General features: G+C 49.8%; 1 protein-coding gene and 1 long non-coding RNA gene across 7 annotated transcripts in view; one reads left to right on the top strand and one right to left on the bottom strand.

The window, feature by feature from the left end:
• Positions 1-21990, bottom strand: part of LOC307203905 (indoleamine 2,3-dioxygenase 2-like) — a gene marked incomplete at its 3' end in the record, with an annotated part of 111864 nt that overhangs the window by 622 nt on the left and 89252 nt on the right. For all 6 annotated transcript variants that reach the window (XM_079955159.1, XM_079955154.1, XM_079955158.1 and 3 more), the window contains 2 exons: positions 21372-21423; positions 862-1010 (listed from right to left, as the gene is read on the bottom strand). In XM_079955159.1, the coding sequence (XP_079811285.1) occupies positions 862-1010; positions 21372-21423 (201 nt within the window). The remainder of the gene's footprint in view (positions 1-861; positions 1011-21371; positions 21424-21990) is intronic.
• On the top strand, positions 935-21487 carry LOC307204015. The gene is made up of 3 exons (XR_013833454.1): positions 935-1000; positions 20411-20451; positions 21218-21487. It is a non-coding gene; the product is annotated as an uncharacterized lncRNA (long non-coding RNA).

The following is a 21990-nucleotide window of genomic DNA, read 5'->3' as shown; positions in this document are numbered from 1 at the left end:
CAGGTGGATAAACTGTGTGTTTGTCTCCTCTCTCTTCTGTGATCCTTTCCTACATTGGTAGCCAAAGTTGGAACTTCAACTCCCCTAACCATTGGGCTATGTGAGCTAGGGATGATGGGAGTTGTCTACAGCATCTGAAGGGTGCTTATAAGGTGCATATTGACTGTGCATATTGAAAAGGGAAGACTGGTCACCTATATGTGTGGGTTTCCATGCAACCAGGATTCCCGATCATTAATGCATTGCCTGCTGCCATGTGTTGGAGGCTGGAGCTGTTGCTTCCTTGGCAGCCCTTCATCCAGCAGTACCGGCTTGACCCCACAACTGCAGGTGCCTGGGGCCTCACGCAATCACCATGTTCTGCACAAATGCTGTGGGGGAAACGCTCTACATCTCCATGCCCCCTGGCATGTGCTTGCTATGTTATCAAGTGTGAGCGTGCACATGGTGGGGTGATGTAGCACGTGCACACCAGGGCACCCACGACTCCTCTACTGTGTCGCCTCTACAGTGGCCTCTCAGTGAATAGGGTTAGGGTTAGAGTTAGGAAGGAACTGGCAGTGGCTGTCCTCTGGGGTCTTCTGGGTTCTGCACCTGCCAGGCATGATTCAGAGTGGGCCCCTTCCCACCCCATGATGGAGTTTGAGTCCCACTTCAACTGTCAGGTAAGGCTGATTTGATCCCCCTCATCTTGTTCTCAATCTAGATATTCACTCATTCCTTCTTCCCTGGGGCAGGGGTGCACCATTTTGTGGTTCACTTCAGCTGCCAAAATGTCTTGGGACAGCCCTGCCACAGACCATCTACACAAACCACATGCAGTGCATGTATGTCTCCAGTTCATCAAAGCAACAGACTTACTGCTTTCCCTACAATGCTGGATTCCAAGAAGTTCGTCAAAGGTGTGCAGTGTGGTGCTTTGTGCTGCACTCGCCCCAGAGTACACCAGAGGCTTGTCTGAGATACCCTCATAGATCAGCCCTTCTGGCAGGGCAGGATTGTCCTTCCATCTAAAAGGAAGTAAAGGCAGTGAGAGATTGCATCTCAAGGAGCTGCATGGTAGATCCAATAAGCAGTAGTAATAATACTAGATTGTAATTATAGTAGTAGTAATAATAATAATAATAAATTTTATTTGTATCCCTCCCTCCCCAGCCGAAGCCAGGCTCAGAGCGGCTAACATCATAAAAACAACACAATATGCATAAAAATAGACATCAATTAATTAAAATACACCTTAAAATTAATTCAGACAAGTTAAAATCTGAGCAGGTGGAATCAGGTTGGAATTGAGAGTGGTTAATACTTGCCAGGACCAACTGTTTCCACTGATCATACCTGTGAGCGGGTTGGGGGCCTCTTTCAGGCTTGTTTTATACAAAGAAAAGTACCTAAGTTAAACTGCATCCTGCCTAAAGGCCTGGCGGAACAGCTCCATCTTGCAGGCCCTGTGGAAAGATGTCAAATCCCACAGGGCCCTAGTCTCTTGTGGGAGAGCGTTCCACCAGGCCGGGGCCATGGCTGAAAAGGCCCTGGCTCTAGTCAAGGCCAGTGTAATTTCCCTGGGGCCCAGGATCTTCAAAGTGTTGTTGTTAACAGACCGTTAGCAGAAGAGGCGGTTGCATAGGTACAATTGTCCTAGGCCATATAGGGCTTTAAAGGTTTAAACCTGATCCTGTACTACACTGGGAGCCAGTGCAGCTGGTATAGCACCAGATGAATGTGCTCCTGCGGCGAGAACCCCGTAAGGAGTCTCACCGTGGCATTCTACACACACTGGAGTTTCAAGGGCAGCCCCATGTAGAGTGAGTTACAATAATCAAGCCTGGAGATGACAGTCACATGGATCACAGTGGTGAGGTCAGGGCGAGAGAGACTTAGCTTGACGGAGATGGGAAAATGCTGCCTTTGTTATAGCTGCAACCTGCGCCTCCATATAAAGGGAGGCATCGAAGATGACACCCAAACTCTTGATGGAAGGCGCTGGCACTAATTGCACCCCCACAAGGGATAGGAGTTGCCCCCCCCCAATCCCATATCGTCCCAACCAAGCCAAAGGACTTCTGTCTTCAAAGGATTTAACTTCAACCAGCTCCCATGTAGCCACAACTTCCAAACATCTGATCAGTGTGTCTGGGGCCGAGCCAGGATGGCAGTCCATCAACAGGTAGAGTTGGCTGTCATCAGCATACTGATGGCAACCCAAACCAAAATTCCAGACAAGCTGGGCGAGGGGGCACATAAAGAAAAGCATTGGGGTGGGGGGAGCCCGTGTTTGTCCACAGACAGCAGCTTTCCGGATCATGTGCCAGCATGGCTAAACTGCTTCTGGTGCAACAGGACACCGTGATGGGTGCCAGAGTGCACAGAAATGCCATTTACCTTCCCACCACCTATTTATCTACTTGTGCTGGTGTGCTTTTGAACTGCTAGATTGGCAGAAACTGGGAGCCTTCTGATCGGCAAGCCCAAGAGGCTCAGTAGTTTAGACCACAGCACCACCCACTCCCCTTTAACCATAGTAGTAATAGTACTGTTAATAAAATAGTATTCTTTTATCGAAAGTATTTTTTATTAAACTCCATTCTCGACTCTTATATTTCACTTTGTTTATATAACCCATATCACAATAATAGAGACCATGAGACCAACACATAAAAACTAAACCAAACCAAACCAAGGGTGGCATGGAATGTTACATTTACAATTGGTACAAGTGGAGAGTACCATCATAAGAAATGAGAGACCCAGAGGTGTGGCACACACGGCTTGCAAGATTTACAGAAATATAAATCTGTAGCTGAAACCATCAGAGGCACAAGGAGTACCAAGAATAAAAGGTTCTTTCTTACATCAAGAATTTTTTTCAGCCAGTCAGATGTTGCTTTCCCCAAATATATTGGGAGACTTGTGGAAGAGACAAATGTAGATGTTCTTTTTTATGTAAAAATAGTATAGTAGTAATTAGTAGTATAGTAGATTTGTTTATATGTATCTAGTCATCAGACCATTACAAAACAAAAGTTTGCCACTATGAAAGTATAACATGAAGTTACCCAAGATCCAAACAAACCTTTGCCCCTCCAAATGTTGCTGAACTACGACTCCCATCATCCTATTGGCCATGCTTCCTAGGGCTCACAAGAATTGTAGTTCAGAGACATCCAGAGGGCCAAGGTTTCCCCAACTACAACCTAAACTAAGTTAAATTTCCAGTTTTCACTGGCAGATCGCAACATGCCCCTTTAAAAGGAGGGGGCATGTTCCTCTTTTAACAAAGTTATGTAATGTTAAAATAAAATAGAATGGAAAAAATGAATGTACAAAACCCAGAATAAAACCTCAATGAGTAAAATCATAAAATAAACTTCGCGTTCTGGATCTCCCTGACAAGGCACAGCATTCTGTCTCAATGCAAATAGAAAATGTGCAATCTTCTTCAGAGTTGCATCTTCTCCCATAAATGAAATAACAACAGCAATATTAATAATAACATCCACTATATCTGCAAAGGAGCCAGCCCCTAGTTGCAACCCTGATTAGCAGAGTTTCAGAGCATTCTCTGGCTGCAACAGATGTGAATTGCAAAGCTTTCATACCTCTCTGCTTGGTGACACATTGCAGGAAATGTGCTTTAGATAGAAATGAGGATTGGGCTCACTTAGGACTCAAGCTGTATGCAGGCTCATTAGCCATCCTTTGCCACCTGCCCCTGCCAGATGTTAGGTGCGACTCTGGAGATCAGCAAGCCTCAATTTTTAGGCAGTTGTTTTATTAAAATGATCACACACATACACATACACAAGAAAGAAAAATGCAAGCTGAAAAACCCGCTCCTTTTCAACAGCTTGGAAGACCTTGCAGCATTCTGATAATTTTTGCCAAGCAATGTGGAACTGTCGCTGGGAGACAGTTCTGTTTCTCTTAAAGGCAGAGGGCTGAGGCCCAATGGTAGAGCACTGGCTGAGTGTGCAAAAGGTCATGGGCTCCATTTCCAGGAAGAGTTGGGAATGTCTCCTTTCTGGAACCCTGGAGAGATGCTGCCAGTTAATGTAGATGATACCAAGCACTATTGGGAAAGAGTAAGAATAAAAGAGCATAGTATCCTTACACAAAGTCAGACCATTGGCACACCTTGCTCATTATTTATCTACACTGACTGACAGTGGCTCTCTAAGGTTTCGGACAGAAGTCTTTCTTAGCCCTACCTGGGATTGAACCTGGGACCATCTGCAGGCAGATGCTCTATCACTGAGAAACAGTTCTTCCTCAGCAGATTCCTATGCTTCTCCACCCTTAGCCAACCACCTTCTTGGCAGCTGCAGCTATCACTGGATGTGTCATTTTCTCCAGCAGAGAAAACTACATAATCCCATAGGGCTAATGGGGCACTGTCCCTGTTATGTAGTGAAGTTTCACCCTGGGCCAGCAGGGGGATACTGTATATAGTTTTCACTCAGGTCTGTAGATAGTTTTCACTCAGGTTCACGTCAGTTATTTTAGGCGGGAAACGCTGGGCTGTTGTTGCTACAATGTTGACAGCCGGCTGCCTATAAAAGCAGGCCGGCTGAGCTGTTTGCAGTCAGTTCTATTCCAGCTTACAAAATAAAGAGCTACTTGGAGAAATCGCTGTGTCGTCTGCTATGTCAACCCACAACTTAACACTGGCGACGAAGGTGGGATCGATGGACATCAGAGCACAGCCAGATGCGGCCAGCCTCTGAACTGAGCTGAATCACTGAGCTGAATCACTGAGCTGAATCACAGAGCGAAATCACTGAGCGAAATCACTGGACAGAACCAATTCAGAGCTGACTGTTCTGGCTAAGAGCAGTGTGTTCCATCCATCGCCCTTCACGCCGGCATCGGAATCATGGCTTCACTTGTGCCTCTACCGCCGTTTGCGCCAGCCTCTGAATCATGGGACTTCTACCTCGCTCGGTTCGACTGCTACCTCCAAGCCAACGAGCTGACAGCAGTATCAAAGGATCGGAAGCGGGGCCTATTCTTCAGCCTCTGTGGGCCTGAGGTGTTTGAGACGGCCCGAGCATTGGTTGCGCCTGAAGCAGTCCAGGCAACACCATGGGACACGATCCAAGAGAAGCTCCGCAACCACTACGCACCAAAGCCGCCCAAGATTGCTGCCCGCCATGCGTTCTACCTCCGGAACCAGGCAGAGGGGGAGTCAATCAACAACTACACCACCGCCCTGCGACAGGCTGCAATGCACTGTGAGTTCCGAGACTTAGACGATGCCCTGATGGATCGAATCGTCTGCAGGGTCCGGGACATCCATCTGCAACGGCGTCTCCTCGCCAAGCCAGACCTCACGCTACAGAAAGCCATTGAGGAGGCTGTGGCCTCAGAAGCTGCTGAACGCTCCGCCCAGGAGATCCGCAAGTCCAGCAACCCGCGTCTTGCTAGGGAGCCAGTTCCGGTGCATCATGAAGAGGCCAGCAGTGATGAGGCATCCTCCAGTGAAGACGATGACGTGCACCAGACAAAGCGGGAGCGCAGGAAGTTCCAACAGAAGTCCAAGGGCCAACCGGAATGTGCCGGCTGCGGAGGCAACCATTCCCGTGCCAAGTGTCGATTCAGAGACGCCAACTGTAGGAAGTGTTCCAGAAGGGGCCACATCGCTAAGGTCTGCCGATCGGCTCCGTCTGACACCCCCCCTTCATCGACTCGCAAGTCCAAGTCTTCACTCCAGTCTGCCAAGGAAAGTTGTTTCGCTCTCACCAACTGCCGCTGCCCGTCTGGAACCACGATTGGCCAAACCGACTCGCCTACGCGACGCAAGCTGAACGTCACGGTGCTCATTGAAGGAGCTCCATGTGACATGGAGATCAACACCGGGTCTGCCCTGTCCATCGTGTCATGGAGCACCATCAAAAGACTGGTACCCAGAGTGTCCAAAAGGCAACTCAACTCTCACCGCATACACCTGAGAGACTACCAGGGAAACGACATTCCCGTGGTAGGCGTTGGCCGGTTCCGGATTGCCTTCAAGGATTTTTCGGGCCTGCTCCGGTTGGTGGTGGTCGAAGGTCAGTGGCCAAGCCTCCTAGGGCTAGACTGGTTTGATGCCCTCGGCCTGGAAGTCACCGGCATCAACTGCATCTCTAACGCAGAGACTGAGGGTCTGGTCAAAGACTTTGCCGAGGTTTTCGACGGCACCTTGGGGCAATATACAGGTACGTCCATCTCCTTTAGCCTTGATCCACAAGTCGCCCCCATCAAGCTAAAGCCACGCCGGGTTCCCTTTGCTCTCAAGGCTAAGGTGGACGAACAACTGGACAAACTGATCGCCCAAGGAGTTTTGGAGCCGGTTGACCACGCCAAGTGGGAAACCCCCATCGTCACGCCTGTCAAGCCAGATGGGTCAGTGAGAATCTGCGCTGACTACAAGTGCACGATAAACAAGGCACTTCAGCAGCACGCTTATCCGGTTCCTGTTGTCCAACACCTGCTGCATTCCCTGGGTGAGGGTAAGGTCTTCGCTAAGCTGGACCTTGCCCAAGCCTATCAACAACTGCCCGTCGATGATGCCACTGCTGAAGCCCAGACGATCGTCACCCACCGGGGGGCATTCCGTTGCCGCCGGTTGCAGTTCGGGGTGAGTGTGGCTCCTGGCATCTTCCAAAGCCTTATGGAGCGTCTCCTGCAAGGGCTTCCGGGCGTGGTACCATATTTTGATGACGTCTTGGTGTCTGCAGACTCACACCAGCAGCTGTTCGAGCGCCTCCGTGCCGTGCTGACCAGGTTCCAAGAGGCTGGGCTCAAGGTAAAGAGGGAAAAGTGCCAGATCGCCGTTCCACAGGTAGAGTTCCTGGGCTATCTTATCGATGCCTCCGGCCTTCACCCGACCACATCCAAGATCCGTGCTATCCAGCAGGCCCCCACCCCAAAGAACAAGACGGAGTTGCAGGCGTTCCTGGGGCTGCTGAACTTTTATAACATGTTCCTGCCCCACAAAGCCACAGTGGCTGAGCCTCTTCACCGACTCCTTAGCACAAAGACGCCTTGGGCCTGGGGTCATCGGGAGACGGCGGCCTTCAACGCGGTCAAGGCTCTCCTTTCATCAGACAGTGTGCTGGTACAGTACAGTGAATCCAGGCCGCTGGTCCTTGCCTGCGACGCCTCACCTTTTGGCATCGGTGCTGTCCTTAGTCACCGTTTTCCAGACGGAAGAGAAGCACCGCTCGCCTACTTTTCCAGGACGCTATCTCCGACGGAACGGAATTACAGCCAGCTCGACAAGGAGGCACTGGCACTTGTGGCTGGAGTGAAGAGGTTCCATGAATACCTCTATGGCAGGACTTTTGACCTCATCACTGACCACAAGCCACTCCTGGGCCTCCTCGCCGGTGATCGTCCAACTCCACCGGTCCTCTCGCCACGCATGCTGCGATGGACTGTTTTCCTGGCTGCCTACCACTACTGGCTCATCCATTGCCCCGGGAAATCGATGGGCATGCCGACGCCCTCAGCCGTTGCCCTCTTCCAGCATTTGTGGAAGACCCGGCTCCAGCTTCATCGCTCCTTCTGATTGAGGATCTTCCGGCAGCGCCTGTATCGGCTGCCACTGTGGCCTCCGCGTCTGCCCAGGATCACACCATCAGCCGGGTGCTCAACTGGGTGTGGAGGGGGTGGCCACAAGGGCCTTTTGCATTGGAGTTCCAGCCCTTCGCAACCAGACAACATGAACTCTCAGCTCATCGCAGCTGTCTGCTGTGGGGAGACCGCGTTGTGATTCCCCAGGGACTCCGTCAGCGCATCCTGGAGGCTCTGCATGTTGGCCACCCGGGAATTGTCAAAATGAAGGCGTTGGCTCGGTGTTACGTCTGGTGGCCTAATATGGACGATGCCATCACTGCCTGGGTGTCTGCCTGTCAAGCGTGCCAAGAGTCGAGGCCTGCACCACCGGCAGCTAAGGGACACACCTGGGAGACGCCAAAGACACCCTGGTCAAGGGTGCACATCGATCTGGTTGGCCCCTTTCACGGCCGGACCTTTATGGTAGTGGTGGACGCCTATTCCAAATGGCTGGAGGTCGCCCTGATGCCCTCCACCACTACCGAAGCAGTCATCTGGGTGCTGCGAGGCCTGTTTGCAACGCATGGGTGTCCTGATGTCCTTGTCTCTGACAACGGACCGCAGTTCACGTCAGGCACGTTTGAGCGGTATCTTTTGGGACTGGGCATCCGCCATGCCCTGACGGCACCCTTTCATCCATCCAGCAACGGGCAAGCGGAAAGAATGGTGCGCTCGGCAAAAGAGGCACTGGCGCGCCTGGACCGGGGAGACTGGCATGAGTGGGTCGCCGAATACTTGTTCGTGCAACACATCACCCCTCATGAGGCCACAGGGCGGAGTCCTGCTGAACTGCTTATGGGCCGCCGCCTCAGGTCACTGCTCGACCGGCTGCACCCGGACTTTGCCGTGGCTGAACCCCCAGGCTGTGCCAACGCGCCACGGTCATTTGTCCCAGGAAACCAGGTCTTTGCCCGGAACTATGTGGGGGACATTCCTTGGGTGCCAGCCACAGTAGTGGGAGTCACTGGACCTCGCTCGTACCAGGTGGCACTCAAAGACGGACGCTTGTGGCGACGGCACATAGACCAGCTTAGGCGCAGGGTTGGGGACTTGGACACTACCGTGGTGCCCCCAACTGCGCTTGCGGCTCAAGAAGAGACACGTACAGATGGCGAGGCCCCACCTACACCTCCCTCGCAAACTGCCAGCGTGGAGCCGAACCAAGCCGCTTCAGAGGGTCTGCCAGACTTACCACAGACTCAGATAACTCCACTTGCGGAGGCTCCACCCACAGCAGCGGATCCAGGGGAGTTGGTTCCAACGCCACCTAGGGTCGCACCACAGCCTCAGCAAGAACTGTGTGGCCCTCTGGACTTGGCTACCAGTCCCCGGCGGTCTGGCAGAGTTTCCAAGCGCCCAACTTATTTAAAGGACTATGTTGTTGGACATGTATCACTGTTGGTCTAAGTATGGGAAATGTAACCGATATGCTTTTGTGCCTAATTGAACCATTACGCGTAGTGCTGTATATAAGGAAACCATTACTGTCAGAGCTGCCTCTAGGTCCCAGCTCACAGAGGACCAACGCTAGGCTGTCGTTATGTACAAAAGTCTTTATTGAGGTTCAGTTTCCATTTCAAAGCCGCAGCGCGCAGCTCTACGTCTTAAAGCCTAGACCGGCGAAGTACCGTCTGAGTCTCCTCCCCATGACACCAGTTTAAGATCCTAGCCCTGCTCCACCTTTTACGCTGCTCTCTCCTCCTCTGGGTCCTCCTGCCTGCTGGGGCATTGCCCTTTCTGGACTCTTCCGACGCTGAGTCGCTTAGCTCCTCCCCCTCCCTCCGGTGGGCTTTAGGACCCGGTTCCCAATCCTCATTCTCTGCTGTCCCGCGCTCCTGTACATTTGAACTTGCCTCTCGCGCCAACCCAGTGACCTTCCTCCTGACCGTTACACTACTTCTGTCACTGCTTCCCTCTTCCGTGATGCTGGCCGGATCTGACCTCCCCTCCGTTGTCTGACTCTCTTTTTCTTTTTTTTATAAATTTTTTATTAGTTTTCCAATTTTTAAAAGACACAACAAGAACAACATACAAACAAACACATAAATTCATAATTTCTTAACCTCATTTTCATAAGCCTCTTTTCTCGGACTTCCCCATACCTTCCCCTTTTTGCATCCTTTTTTTTTTTTAACAATTATTCAACAACCCTTTTAACCAATTAAATTTAAATTCATTCTCCTTTTCAATTTCACCCTAAGTCAAACAAGATTTACCGCTGTAATTCTACGTCTTCCTCTCCCTTAACATTTTAGCACTCCTCAATTTTATAGTAGCTCTTAAGATATATTTTAAACTTCTTCCAATCTTCCTCCACAGCCTCTTTCTCTTGGTCACGGATTCTGCCGGTCATTTCTGCCAATCCCATAAAGTCAATCACTTTTGCCTGCCATTCCTCCAGCGTGGGTAGCTCTTGTGTCTTCCAATATTTTGCTAGAAGAATCCTTGCTGCCGTAGTAGCGTACAAAAAAAAATTTTTGTCCTTCCTCGGCACCAATTGGCCAACCATACCCAAGAGAAATGCCTCTGGTTTTTTATGAAAGGTGCATTTAAGTACTTTCTTAATCTCATTATAAATCATTTCCCAGAAGGCCTTAATCTTTGGGCAGGTCCACCAAAGGTGGAAGAAGGTACCTTCAGTCTCTTTACATTTCCAACATTTATTATTGGGCAGATGATAAATCTTCGCAAGCTTGACTGGAGTCATGTACCACCTGTAAATCATTTTCATAATGTTTTCTCTTAAGGCATTGCATGCCGTAAATTTAATACCTGTGGTCCATAACTGTTCCCAGTCAGCAAACATAATGTCATGACCTATGTCTTGTGCCCATCTAATCATAGCTGGCTTCACTGTCTCATCTATTGTATTCCACTTCAGCAGCAAGTTATACATTCTTGATACATTCTTAGTATTGGGTTCTAACAGTTCTGTTTCTAATTTCGATTTCTCCACCTGGAAACCAATTTTCCTGTCTTGTTTATAGGCCTCCATTATTTGAAAATAATGGAGCCAATCTCGTACCCTGGACTTTATTTTCTCAAAACTTTGTGGTTTAAATTCACCACCTTCTTGTTCTAAAATTTCAGAATATTTTGGCCAATTAGTTCTCATATTAAGTTTCTTTACCTCCTTAGCCTCCATCGGTGAAAGCCACCTGGGAGTTTTATTTTCCAATAAATCCTTATACCGAATCCAAACATTATACAGTGCTTTCCTAACAATATGATTTTTAAAACCCTTATACACTTTAACCTTGTCATACCAAATATATGCATGCCAACCAAAACTATTATCAAATCCTTCCAAGTCTAGAATGTCTGCATTTTCAAGAAGTAGCCAGTCTTTTAGCCAGCAGAAAGCTGCCGATTCATAATACAGTCTTAAGTCCGGCAGGGCAAACCCCCCTCTTTCTTTAGAATCAGTGAGTATCTTAAACTTTATTCTGGGTTTTTTGCCCTGCCAGACAAATTTAGATATATCTTTCTGCCACTTCTTGAAACAATCCAGTTTATCAACAATTTGTAATGTCTGAAACAAAAATAACATTCTAGGCAATACATTCATTTTAATTACTGCAATTCGACCTAACAAGGAAAGCTTCAGGTTCGACCATATTTCTAAATCTTTCTTTATCTCTGTCCAGCACTTATCGTAATTATCCTTAAATAAGTTTACATTCTTAGATGTCATGTTAATCCCCAGGTATTTTACTCTTTTTGCCACCGTTAACCCAGTTTCCTCTTGGAATCTCTCTCTTTCAACATTTGTTAAATTTTTTCCCAGTACCTTAGTTTTTTGTTTATTCAACTTAAATCCTGCGACCTGACCAAATACTTGAATTAATTCTAGGACTCTTTTGGTACTAGTGTCTGGCTCTTGCAAAGTCAATACTAAGTCATCTGCAAAAGCCTTCAATTTATAATGTCTGGCTCCGACCTGGATCCCTTTCACCAGCTGGTCCCCCCTAATCATGTTTAGCAAAACCTCCAGGACCAATATAAAAAGTAATGGGGATATTGGGCACCCCTGCCGTGTCCCTTTTTCAATGAGTAGTTCGTCAGTAATCACATTATTTACAATTAACTTTGCCTTTTGTTCCGAATAGATTGCACTTATACCATTTTCAAACTTTTGGCCTACCCCCATCCCATGGAGGTTCTTCTTCATAAATTTCCAAGATATATTGTCAAAGGCTTTCTCCGCATCCACAAAAATTAAAACTGCCTTTGTATTAATATTCACTGTCAACATTTCTATAATGTCAATTATATTCCTTACGTTGGTAGATAGATGTCTACCCGGGAGAAAGCCTGCCTGATCTTTATGAATCTCCTCCACTAACACCTTCTTCAATCTTTTTGCCAAAATGTCTGCAAATATTTTGTAATCCACATTAAGTAATGATATAGGGCGGTAGTTCTTGATCTGTTTTTTATCAACTTCAGTCTTTGGTATAAGTGTAATAAAAGCTTCTTTCCACGATTCGGGTGCCCTTTTCCCCTCTAATATCTCATTACAAACCTCCTTAAGCGGCTGTATTAACCAGTCCTTCAAAGCTTTGTAGTATCTGGAGGTTAATCCATCTGGTCCTGGAGATTTCCCCAATTGCATATTTTGAATGGCGCCCTCTATTTCTTGTTCAGTTATTTTCTCATTTAAAGCCAACACAAGCCTAAGTCTCAAATTCTTCTCCTTCCGTTGCATGTCCCACAAAGAGAGGGTCGCCTCATGTTGGTCAAGCCTCCTACAAACCGGTACTAAATTTCCCTGTGTAGATTCCGCAGTGGATTTGGCTTCTTCCGCAATTTTCCTAATTGTGGCGTTTTCTTGCACCAATTTATTTATAATCTCTGTGTTAGATGTCACGCTTTTGGTGTTTAAGTCTAATTTTGCCGTAAGGTCTGCCAATTGCTTGGTATTTTCTGTGCTCTGTTTATTCAGCTTTTCTAAAGATTCATTTATCTTCAATAAAGCCTGCGTCACTGACTCCATGAATGCACTTATTCCTTTTTCCTGTCCAACTGGGCCTGTTGGCAGTAGTCCTGATAAGGAGCCCCTTTTCTTTTGTGCTGCTTTAGCCTTAGTTCTTGTTGCTATTTCATCTGCAGGGCCACTCATGTCCCAAGGTCGTTCCCACAGGAACAGGTCTTGAATGGAAAAATCCAGTGACTTTGTTTTTAACAGTCAGTGTTGCAACTGTTGCCTTCAGCCCTCTAGAGGGAGCCAAGATATCCAATAAGCAAAGGAAACAAAGAATCCAAAAACCCTCAGAGGGAAAAAGTTACTAAAAAACGTCTTTCAGTCTTTTAGTTGCAACAATATTATTTCTACAGAATCTCAGACGTTTGTATCTAATAAAGTCCCCACTTTGCAACAAATCTGACAGTTCCCTGTCAAAGTGCTTCACCCAGACAGTCCGTTCCCAGAGTCAGAGACTGCAGCAGATTGTCCCTTAGGATTTTCTCATGCAGGTTTCCTTTTCTTCTTCCCCCCCTGTTCCTGCTTACTAGGGGGGGAGTTAAACTTCAATGCTAGGGTTAGTCCTCTCAAAAGTTCACCATAAATTATCAATTACAGCTTCCTAGTTCCGTTGCTTTAGTGATCATGCAGTCCGGGGGAGGTAGACTTCCTTTATTTGCCGTCCCCACTTTCGGCCAAATTTTTAAGAACTTTAATTTAAAATCCCAGTAAGGTTTCCAATCCTACTCACGGGAATCCCTTTTCAGTCCAAATTTCAGGAAGGAATCGGCGCTCTCCGTCAATGGCGACGCGGCTTCACTCCACGGGCTGGGTAACGACTCTCAGCTCCGCACACCCCCGATGCTCCTCCGGAGACTTTAAAAAGGCTCTTTTGCAGTAAAGGGGGGCGCAAAAGGTGCCCACCGAGTCTCCTTGTTCACAGGCTTCCGCGCCTGTGATTTTAGGGGTCCCCGCTTCGCCGTAGCGGTCAGACCCGAACTCGTGGAGCAGCCCTTTCTCCGGAGATCAGAGAAAGAGCCGCCATTAGCGCTGGCGCCAACTGGAAGTCAGTCCCGTTGTCTGACTCTCTGATGGAGGTGTGGTCAGCCCTGCCTTATCTTCTCTCCCTGGTGGGGAATGCACTGGCCCCGATCCTTGGGACTCTTCCCCCCCACTCTGCTCTGGTGGGGAAGCTGGTCCTGATTTCCAACTACTGCTCTGGGAGTCCCTGCTGCCCTCTTGCTCCTGGGGCGTTCCCCTTGGGAACCCCCTACCCCTGGCCACTGGCGCCCCCTTCTGTGAATCTTCCGATTCGCTGGAGAGGCTCATGGAATCCCTCGGTCCACTGTCCTCTTCTCCTACGCTCCCCTCGGATTCTTCCCCTTCGCTCTCCATCTCCTCTCTTCCCTGTGCCTCTGCTCCTGAACCCCTGACATCCATCCCCCCTCGAAGCCCCCTGACACCCCCCTTCCCCCCTCCCCCTCTTCTGGCGTGGGTTCTGGGTGCTCCAATGTTGTGGGGGTGAGTGCAGGATACAGTTCTTCCCCTGTGGTGTGCCTCCAGCCGGGTAGATCCGGCCAGTCCTCAACGGTCTCGTCGACGTCGATCTCCTCCGCTTCCATCTCTCTGCCGGTGTGTTCGAACCCCGGATCCTCCCCCAACACGTCCATGACCCCCTCTGCCCCTGTCGCCTGGGGTGACTCTGCGTGCGCGGGCCCGCTCGGCAGTTCTCTGCGCCACCCCACCACAGGTTGATCTTCCCACCAATAAGAGCCGCTTGTGCCAAACCCTGAGAGGGAGCCCTCTGGGGAGCTAGTCTCCGGCGCCGTGTCCTCCTCTGAAGAGAAGCCCCGAAACGTGCTGGCTGAAAGTGTGGGTGTGAAAAGATATTCGTCAATATAATCCTCCGGCATGGGCCTGTGTGGGAAGAGTGCGTGGAACTCGTCTTTGAGGTAGTGATCCTCCACCGCATAGTACGGTACCCAGCTGTTGGCGCTGGCCGGGGTACCTTCCCTGGCGAGGAGATATTCAACCCCCTCTTCCCCCCATCTTGAGTCCAAAATCTCCGTGACCTCGTTGAGCGGCCCCGCCCTCGGCGCCCCCCCTGTCGTGGGTGCGTCTCTAAGCGGGCTAGGAGCTGTCCCTGGTGCCTGAAACCTGTGAGGTGCCTTGTAGGGCGTGAGCACCAATCTATGAAAGACCGGGTGCATTCTGGATCCCTCCGGTAGTGTTAACTGGAAGGCCACTGGGTTGATCTGTGCCTCGACTTGGTAAGGGCCTAGCTGCTTGTGTCTGAGCTTCTTCTTAGCTAAGGATCTGGCCAGCACTGCCTGAGCTGCTAACCAGACCCAGTCCCCTACCCGTATGTCCTCCCTAACTCTCCTGTGTCTGTCTGCCTGCATCTTGTACACGTGTTTAGCTAGCTCCAACTGCCTTCGGAGCTGTTCATGGACCTCCTGTAACTCCTCTGCCAATGCCTCTGCTCCCTGCGGCTCCCCCTCCCCCGCTTTCTCTAAGCCCAGGAAGGTCCTGGGATGTCGCCCATTGTTGGCGAAAAACGGTGTCACCCCCGTGGACACGTGTTTCGTGTTGTTGTAGGCAAACTCGGCCAGCGGTAGGTAGTCCACGAAGGTCGAGGGCTGCTGGTTCGCGTAGCATCTCAGGTACTGCTGCATGATGGCGTTGACCCTCTCCGCTTGTCCGTTGGTCTGCGGGTGTCTTGCCGACGCTAGGTTGACCTTGACGTTCAGGATCCCCATCAGCTTCTGCCAGAAACTCGAGATGAACTGGTGCCCCCGGTCGGACAGGATAGACCGTGGCAGGCCGTGCACCTTGAACACGTGGTCTATGAATAGCTTGGCTGTCTGTTCCGCTGTACCTTCGTGCAAGGAATGAAGTGCGCCATCTTGGTGAACATGTCGACTACCACGAGTACTGCTGTTTCGCCCCTCGAGCTGGGCAGATCAGTGACAAACTCCAAGGCCACCCTCTCCCACGGTTCGGACGGGGTCTGTAGCGGTTCCAACAGTCCTGCCAGCGGTCTGTGTACTGGCTTGGCCCTTTGGCATGACGTAATCCGTGACTTCTCCCCGCATCTTGGGCCACCAAAAGTCTCTGGCTACTAATTCCACCGTCTTGTCCTTACCGAAATGTCCGGCGCTGGGTGCGTCGTGTAGCTGTTGCAGTACTGTCGCGCGGAGTTCATCTCCCGGCACGTAGATGGCCCCTTTGCGGAGGAGCAGTCCATTGCGTATCTGGAACTCGTCGTCCTTCGCTGTGCCACTGCGCACCTCCTCCATCTTGGATCGTGCGAAGGAATCCGTTCGCAGCTCGTGCCGTATTGCTTCCAGGTCCACGGTGGCCGAAGCGCATGCCCACGCCTTAGGTGCGAAAATGTGTTTGGCAGCTACCGGTGCTGCTTCCTCCAGATACTGCGGCTTCCTGGATAGCGCATCAGCCATGATGTTCTTGTCTCCGGGAATATATTCTATCCTGAAGTCGAAATCCGCAAAGAACTCCGCCCAGCGGATGTGTCTCTGGTTCAGGAACCGCGCCGTGCGCCAGTATTCCAGGTTCTTATGGTCCGTGCGAACTTGCACTGTGTGTTTGGCTCCGATGAGGAAGTGCCGCCACGCCTTGAAGGCTGCATGAATGGCCAGCAACTCTCTGTCCCAGATGGTGTAGTTCTGCTCCGACTTGCTGAGTTTCCTGGAGTAGAAAGCGCATGGCCTCCAATCCCCTTGCGGGTCTTGCTGCAACAGGACTGCCCCCACGGCTGTCGGAGGCATCCGTCTCAACCCTCATGGGTCTGCTGGGGTTCACATGTAGCAGTTGTTCTTCGGAAGCGAAGAGACGCTTGAGTTTCTGAAAGGACTGCTCTGCCTGCTCCGTCCAGCTGAACTTCTTCTTCTTGGAGCTGAGGGTGTCCGTGATGGCCACCGTCTGCATAGCGAAACCCTTGATAAACTTGCGATAAAAGTTGGCAAAGCCGACAAACTTCTGGACCTCCTTCCGATTGCGCGGGTTTTCCAGTCCAGTACCGAGCGTACCTTGGTGCTGTCCATGGCGATTCCCTTGTCGGACAGCTTGTAGCCCAGGAAATCCACCTCCGTCATGTCGAACTGGCACTTCTCCAGTTTGGCGTAAAGTCTGTGCTCCCGTAGTCTTTGCAGGACTTCCTTGACATCTCTCTCGTGAGCCTCTTGCGATTCCGAGAAGATCAGAATGTCGTCCAGGAAGCAGACGCACTTCTTGTAGAGGAGCCCCACTAACACGTGATGCATGAAGGCTTGGAAGCAGTGGGAGCCATTTTGTAAACCGAACGGCATAACCCTATATTCATAGGTGTCCAAGGGCGTAAACATGGCCGTCTTCCACTCGTCGCCCTCCCGCATGCGTATAAGATTGTACGCCCCTCGTAGATCCAACTTGGTGAAGATGCGTCCCTTCCTCAACGTCGCAAGCAAGTCGTCGATCTTGGGCATCGGGAAAGCCGTGGGCTTGGTTTTCGAGTTCAAGATTCTGAAATCAACTACCAACCTCTTTTGGGGCGTGTCTTTTTTCTTCACAAAGAACACAGGACTGCCCCCCACTGCTTTGGATTCCCGGATGAATCCCCGCTTCAAGTTGTGATCTATGAACTCCTTGAGCTCTTGCAGTAGGTCTTCAGACATGGAATACAGTTTTCCCGTCGGCAGCGTCGCCCCCGGCAGGTCGTCAATCTTGCAGTCATAGGGTCTGTGGGGAGGCAGCTTGTCCGCTTCCTTCTCGAAGAAGACCTCCAAAAACGCCTTGTACTTGTCGGGTACCACTTGCAGCATGCCCAGTTGTAGCTGTGGGTCATCCTCTTGCCCCTCGTCTTCCTGGTTAGTCATGATGCAATGTTCTGCGCAGTAGGAGGAGCAGAAGGTCAATTTACGCTGGTACCATGCCAATGCCGGGCTGTGCCTGTCCAACCAGCTCATGCCCAATACTATGGGCCTGTCTGACAGGTGGGTGAGATTGAAGCTGATGACTTCGCGGTGATTTCCAATGCGCATCACCATTGGCGGCGTTTGCTGTACCACCTGTCCCCCCAGCAATTCTCTTCCATCGACTGTCACTACTTTCAGGGGCATCGTGGCAGGCAGGAGCGCTATGCTATGTTGCTTGATGAAATCCACTCCTATAAAGTCTGCATTGCTACCAGAGTCAATGGTAATAGGGACTTCCATGGTGAGCCCATTGGGAAGCTGGAGTGCTGCGGTGAGCTGCACCACTGGTTTGGGCGGGAGGGGGTCTGTGGGCTGTAAGATTCCTGGGGACTGCTTCACTGACTCATCTGGCTGGGCCCCAGTGGCTCTGCTTCCAGCCAGACTTCGTCGTTTCCCTGCTGTGGTTCTCTCTGCTGAACTGCTTCTGTTACTGTTGCTGAGGCTGCAGTGTGCTTGTGGAGCCTCTGGGGGCACTCTTTTGCCATATGCTGAGCACTGTCGCAGATGTAACACTTCCTGTTCCCTCTAGGAGGCTTCACTTTGGCTGCTCCCGGTGTTGGGGCTCTGGTTGCTGACTGAGCCTTGGCACCACCTATCTCCATCGGCTCCTCTCCCCCTCCCAGTGGAGGCGTGGATTGAGTGTGCACTGAGTCCCTGGGAAAGAAAGGAGGTGCTCTCGCTGGTGTGCGTCCCCAACGCCCTTCGTCTTTGCTCCAGAGACGTTCTTCCAGACGCACCCCAATCGTCAGCGCTCTCTGGACAACTTCTTGAGTGCTCTGGGGTCTCTCCCCCCTTGCGATTTCGTCTTTCACAGCCCCATTCAACCCCTCCCAGAACAGGTCCCTGACGGCCGCTGAATCTTTTTCCCATCCCAGCGCGTTGACCAATGCAAAAAAGCGGGAGTGATATTGCCTCACAGTGGCTCTGCCTTGTTTCAACCCATGTATCTCTTTTCTGGCGACATCTACATCTGTCGCTGATAAAAAACAAGCATCCATTGCCTTAATGAAGGCATTCACGTTTTGGAGGGCTGGATCATTATCTCTCCACAGATTGCGCAACCACGCTTTAGCTTCTCCATGGAGATGCGTTAGTATGAAGCCTACTTTCTCCTGCTCATCTCTAAAGTCCTTCTCCAGTAACTTTAGCGCAAAAACCACGTCTGCTCTGAAGTTAGGATAGTGCTGCAGACTCCCATCGAAATGAGACACAAGGCTGCCTCCTCTCTTTCCCAGCCCAATCCCCTCTGGTCTGGCTCCCGGTAGCCCCTGTTTAGTCAACATTTCCAACCTGGCTTGCAGATCCTTGCAGACAGCGGCTGCTTCCTCTTCTCTCCTCCTTGACGCTAGTATTTCTGCGTTAAGCTGTGTCACTGCGTTTTGCAGGGCTGCCATTTGTTCTTCGGTAGTCATCTTGTGCTGCTTTCGTAAGCTCGCGAAGTACTAATCTTCGCCCCTCGCTGCGTCCACTCACATTGCGAGGTTTTTTTAGGAGACGGTACTTACTGTCAGAGCTGCCTCTAGGTCCCAGCTCACAGAGGACCAATGCTAGGCTGTCGTTATGTACAAAAGTCTTTATTGAGGTTCAGTTTCCATTTCAAAGCCGCAGCGCGCAGCTCTACGTCTTAAAGCCTAGACCGGCGAAGTACCGTCTGAGTCTCCTCCCCTATGACACCAGTTTAAGATGCTAGCCCTGCTCCACCTTTTACGCTGCTCTCTCCTCCTCTGGGTCCTCCTGCCCGCTGGGGCATTGCGCTTTCTGGACTCTTCCGACGCTGAGTCGCTTAGCTCCTCCCCCTCCCTCCGGCGGGCTTTAGGACCCGGTTCCCAATCCTCATTCTCTGCTGTCCCGCGCTCCTGTACATTTGAACTTGCCTCTCGCGCCAGCCCAGTGACCTTTCTCCTAACCGTTACACTACTTCGGTCACTGCTTCCCTCTTCCAGGACACTGGCCGGATCTGACCTCTCCTCTGTTGTCCGACTTTCTGATGGAGGCGTGGTCAGCCCTGCCTTATCTTCTCTCCCTGGTGGGGAATGCACTGGCCCCGATCCTTGGGACTCTTCCCCCCCACTCTGCTCTGGTGGGGAAGCTGGTCCTGATTTCCAACCACTGCTCTGGGAGTCCCTGCTGCCCTCTTGCTCCTGGGGCGTTCCCCTTGGGAACCCCCTACCCCTGGCCACTGGCGCCCCCTTCCGATTCGCTGGAGAGGCTCATGGAATCCCTCGGTCCACTGTCCTCTTCTCCTACACTCCCCTCGGATTCTTCCCCTTCGCTCTCCATCTCCTCTCTTCCCTGTGCCTCTGCTCCTGAACCCCTGACAATTACGATTGTAACTAACGCCTTATCTCGGTGGGGAGGGGTGTTATGTAGTGAAGTTTCACCCTGGGCCAGCAGGGGGATACTGTATATAGTTTTCACTCAGGTCTGTAGATAGTTTTCACTCAGGTCCACGTCAGTTATTTTAGGCGGGAAACGCTGGGCTGTTGTTGCTACAATGTTGACAGCCGGCTGCCTATAAAAGCAGGCCGGCTGAGCTGTTTGCAGCCAGTTCTATTCCAGCTTACAAAATAAAGAGCTACTTGGAGAAATCACTGTGTCGTCTGCTATGTCAACCCACAACTTAACAGTCCCAATAATTTCTGTCAGCCCCCACCTGCCTGCTGTCTGAGTTAGTCCAGAGTAGGGGTTGGCAAACTAAGGCCTGGGGGCTGGATGTGGCACCCCAGGCTTGTAAATCTGGCCTGCAGACCCTGCCGCATGCTTGGTCAGTCCCTGTGTGCTGCAGACGCCTCGCCACACGGGGACTGACTTCTGTGACACTGGGATGGCTTCTGGGCGGGCGGCGACACTGGCGTGGCTTCGGATTGGCTGCAGGAAGTTCCTGCAGCCAATCCAGAGCCTCGCTGTCTGCACGCTGAGGTAAACCTAGTGCGGCCATGGACAGAGAGGGCGGGCGGCAGGCGGGCGGCAGGGCATACGCATACATAAATTAAACTGGATATATGATTGTTTAACATGATTGAGAATCAATCAGCCAGGGACTGAGGACTTTGAGTTTAAGATCAGAATGTGGAAAATATGAAAACAACAAGAGGGCAGAAATATAACTATCTGAGATGAGTTCTTCAGAGGTCCAGCATATGGGAAGTCCGTGTGAAATTTAATAATTAACAATTTGGATTGTAATTTGGTTGTTTTTTAATTTAATTTTAATTTTTGAATTGGATTATAATTTGATTTGTTATAAATTGGAGGTTCTTAATGGAAAATTAATAAAAATAAATTAATAAATAAATAAATTCAGTGATTTGGATGTTTGGAGTCATTAAGGCCACTGGTATGAAATTTTCCACTCCCCTTTCTAGCAGGGAAGAGGAAGAATCCAGTGGCATTCGCCAGTCTTTTGGGGCCTGTTAAAGACATTCCTCTTTAAACAAGCCTTTTAGATTGAGATTTTTTATCCCAGTTAGTATCTGTAATGGATTAGAATTGATTTTATGTATGTGTTGTTGTTTTAATTTTTTTAATGTTTTAGCCGCTTTTATACAATGCATACAATTGTTTTGCATGTGCTTTTATTGCATTTTAAATAATTTCAAGATGTCTTGTGGGAAGAAATTCATAAATGAAATAAAAAGTTATCCTTGATGTTTTCACTGTGGACTCACCTCAACTTATTTTACAGGAAATGATGCATAAATGGAATCAAATGCATAAAGAAATAAGAGCAGCATGTGTGGCTGTTTCTAGAGTGCAGATTTTCTCAAGAGTGTACCCCTGCTTGTCCCAAGGAACTTGGAAAACGTTTGGAGAGCAAAAAGTATACATGCTGTACTTACCCAGAAAAGAAGATCCGTATCACACCATAGAATATTGCAGGATCCACGTAATCTAGGAAGTGAAGCATAAAAACAAAAACAAAACTGGATCAAAAATAAATTTCACGTTTCCAAAACTGGTAAAGTCAGATTATTTATTTATTTTATTAAATTTATATCACACCCTTTCTCCAAAGGAGCCCATGCAGAAAACACATCAATACCAAAACAAGACTAGTGAGATTTCTTGAAACAGTTGGAAACAATATTCTAAAAACGCCAAAAAACTGCTCCTATTCTCAAATTAATAATTTCAGGGGTGCCAGGGGTAGGACTTTCAGCTCTCAAATGCTGAAACAGGAGTGTTTTAAAATTTCTCCTAAAAGCTAATAATGAGGGAGACTGACACACCTCACTATGGAGGGCATTCCACAAATGAACGTTTCACCAAGAAAGTCATGTGACAGGTCACTGCCAAGCAGGCAACCCTCAGTGGCTGCATTGGGTTTCCCTTACTGATCCTATCCAGTGCTAGTTCTACTCAGAGCAAACCCATTACTAACTTAGGTTCATTCATTTCAATGGAACTACTTTGAGTAGCTGAATCTGCACTTTCTTTTTCACAGGGCAGTAATATTCT

This window comes from Podarcis cretensis (genome assembly GCF_951804945.1).
Source record: "Podarcis cretensis genome assembly, chromosome: 15".
Taxonomy (NCBI): domain Eukaryota; kingdom Metazoa; phylum Chordata; class Lepidosauria; order Squamata; family Lacertidae; genus Podarcis; species Podarcis cretensis.
This window is presented reverse-complemented; position numbering and strand designations above follow the sequence as displayed.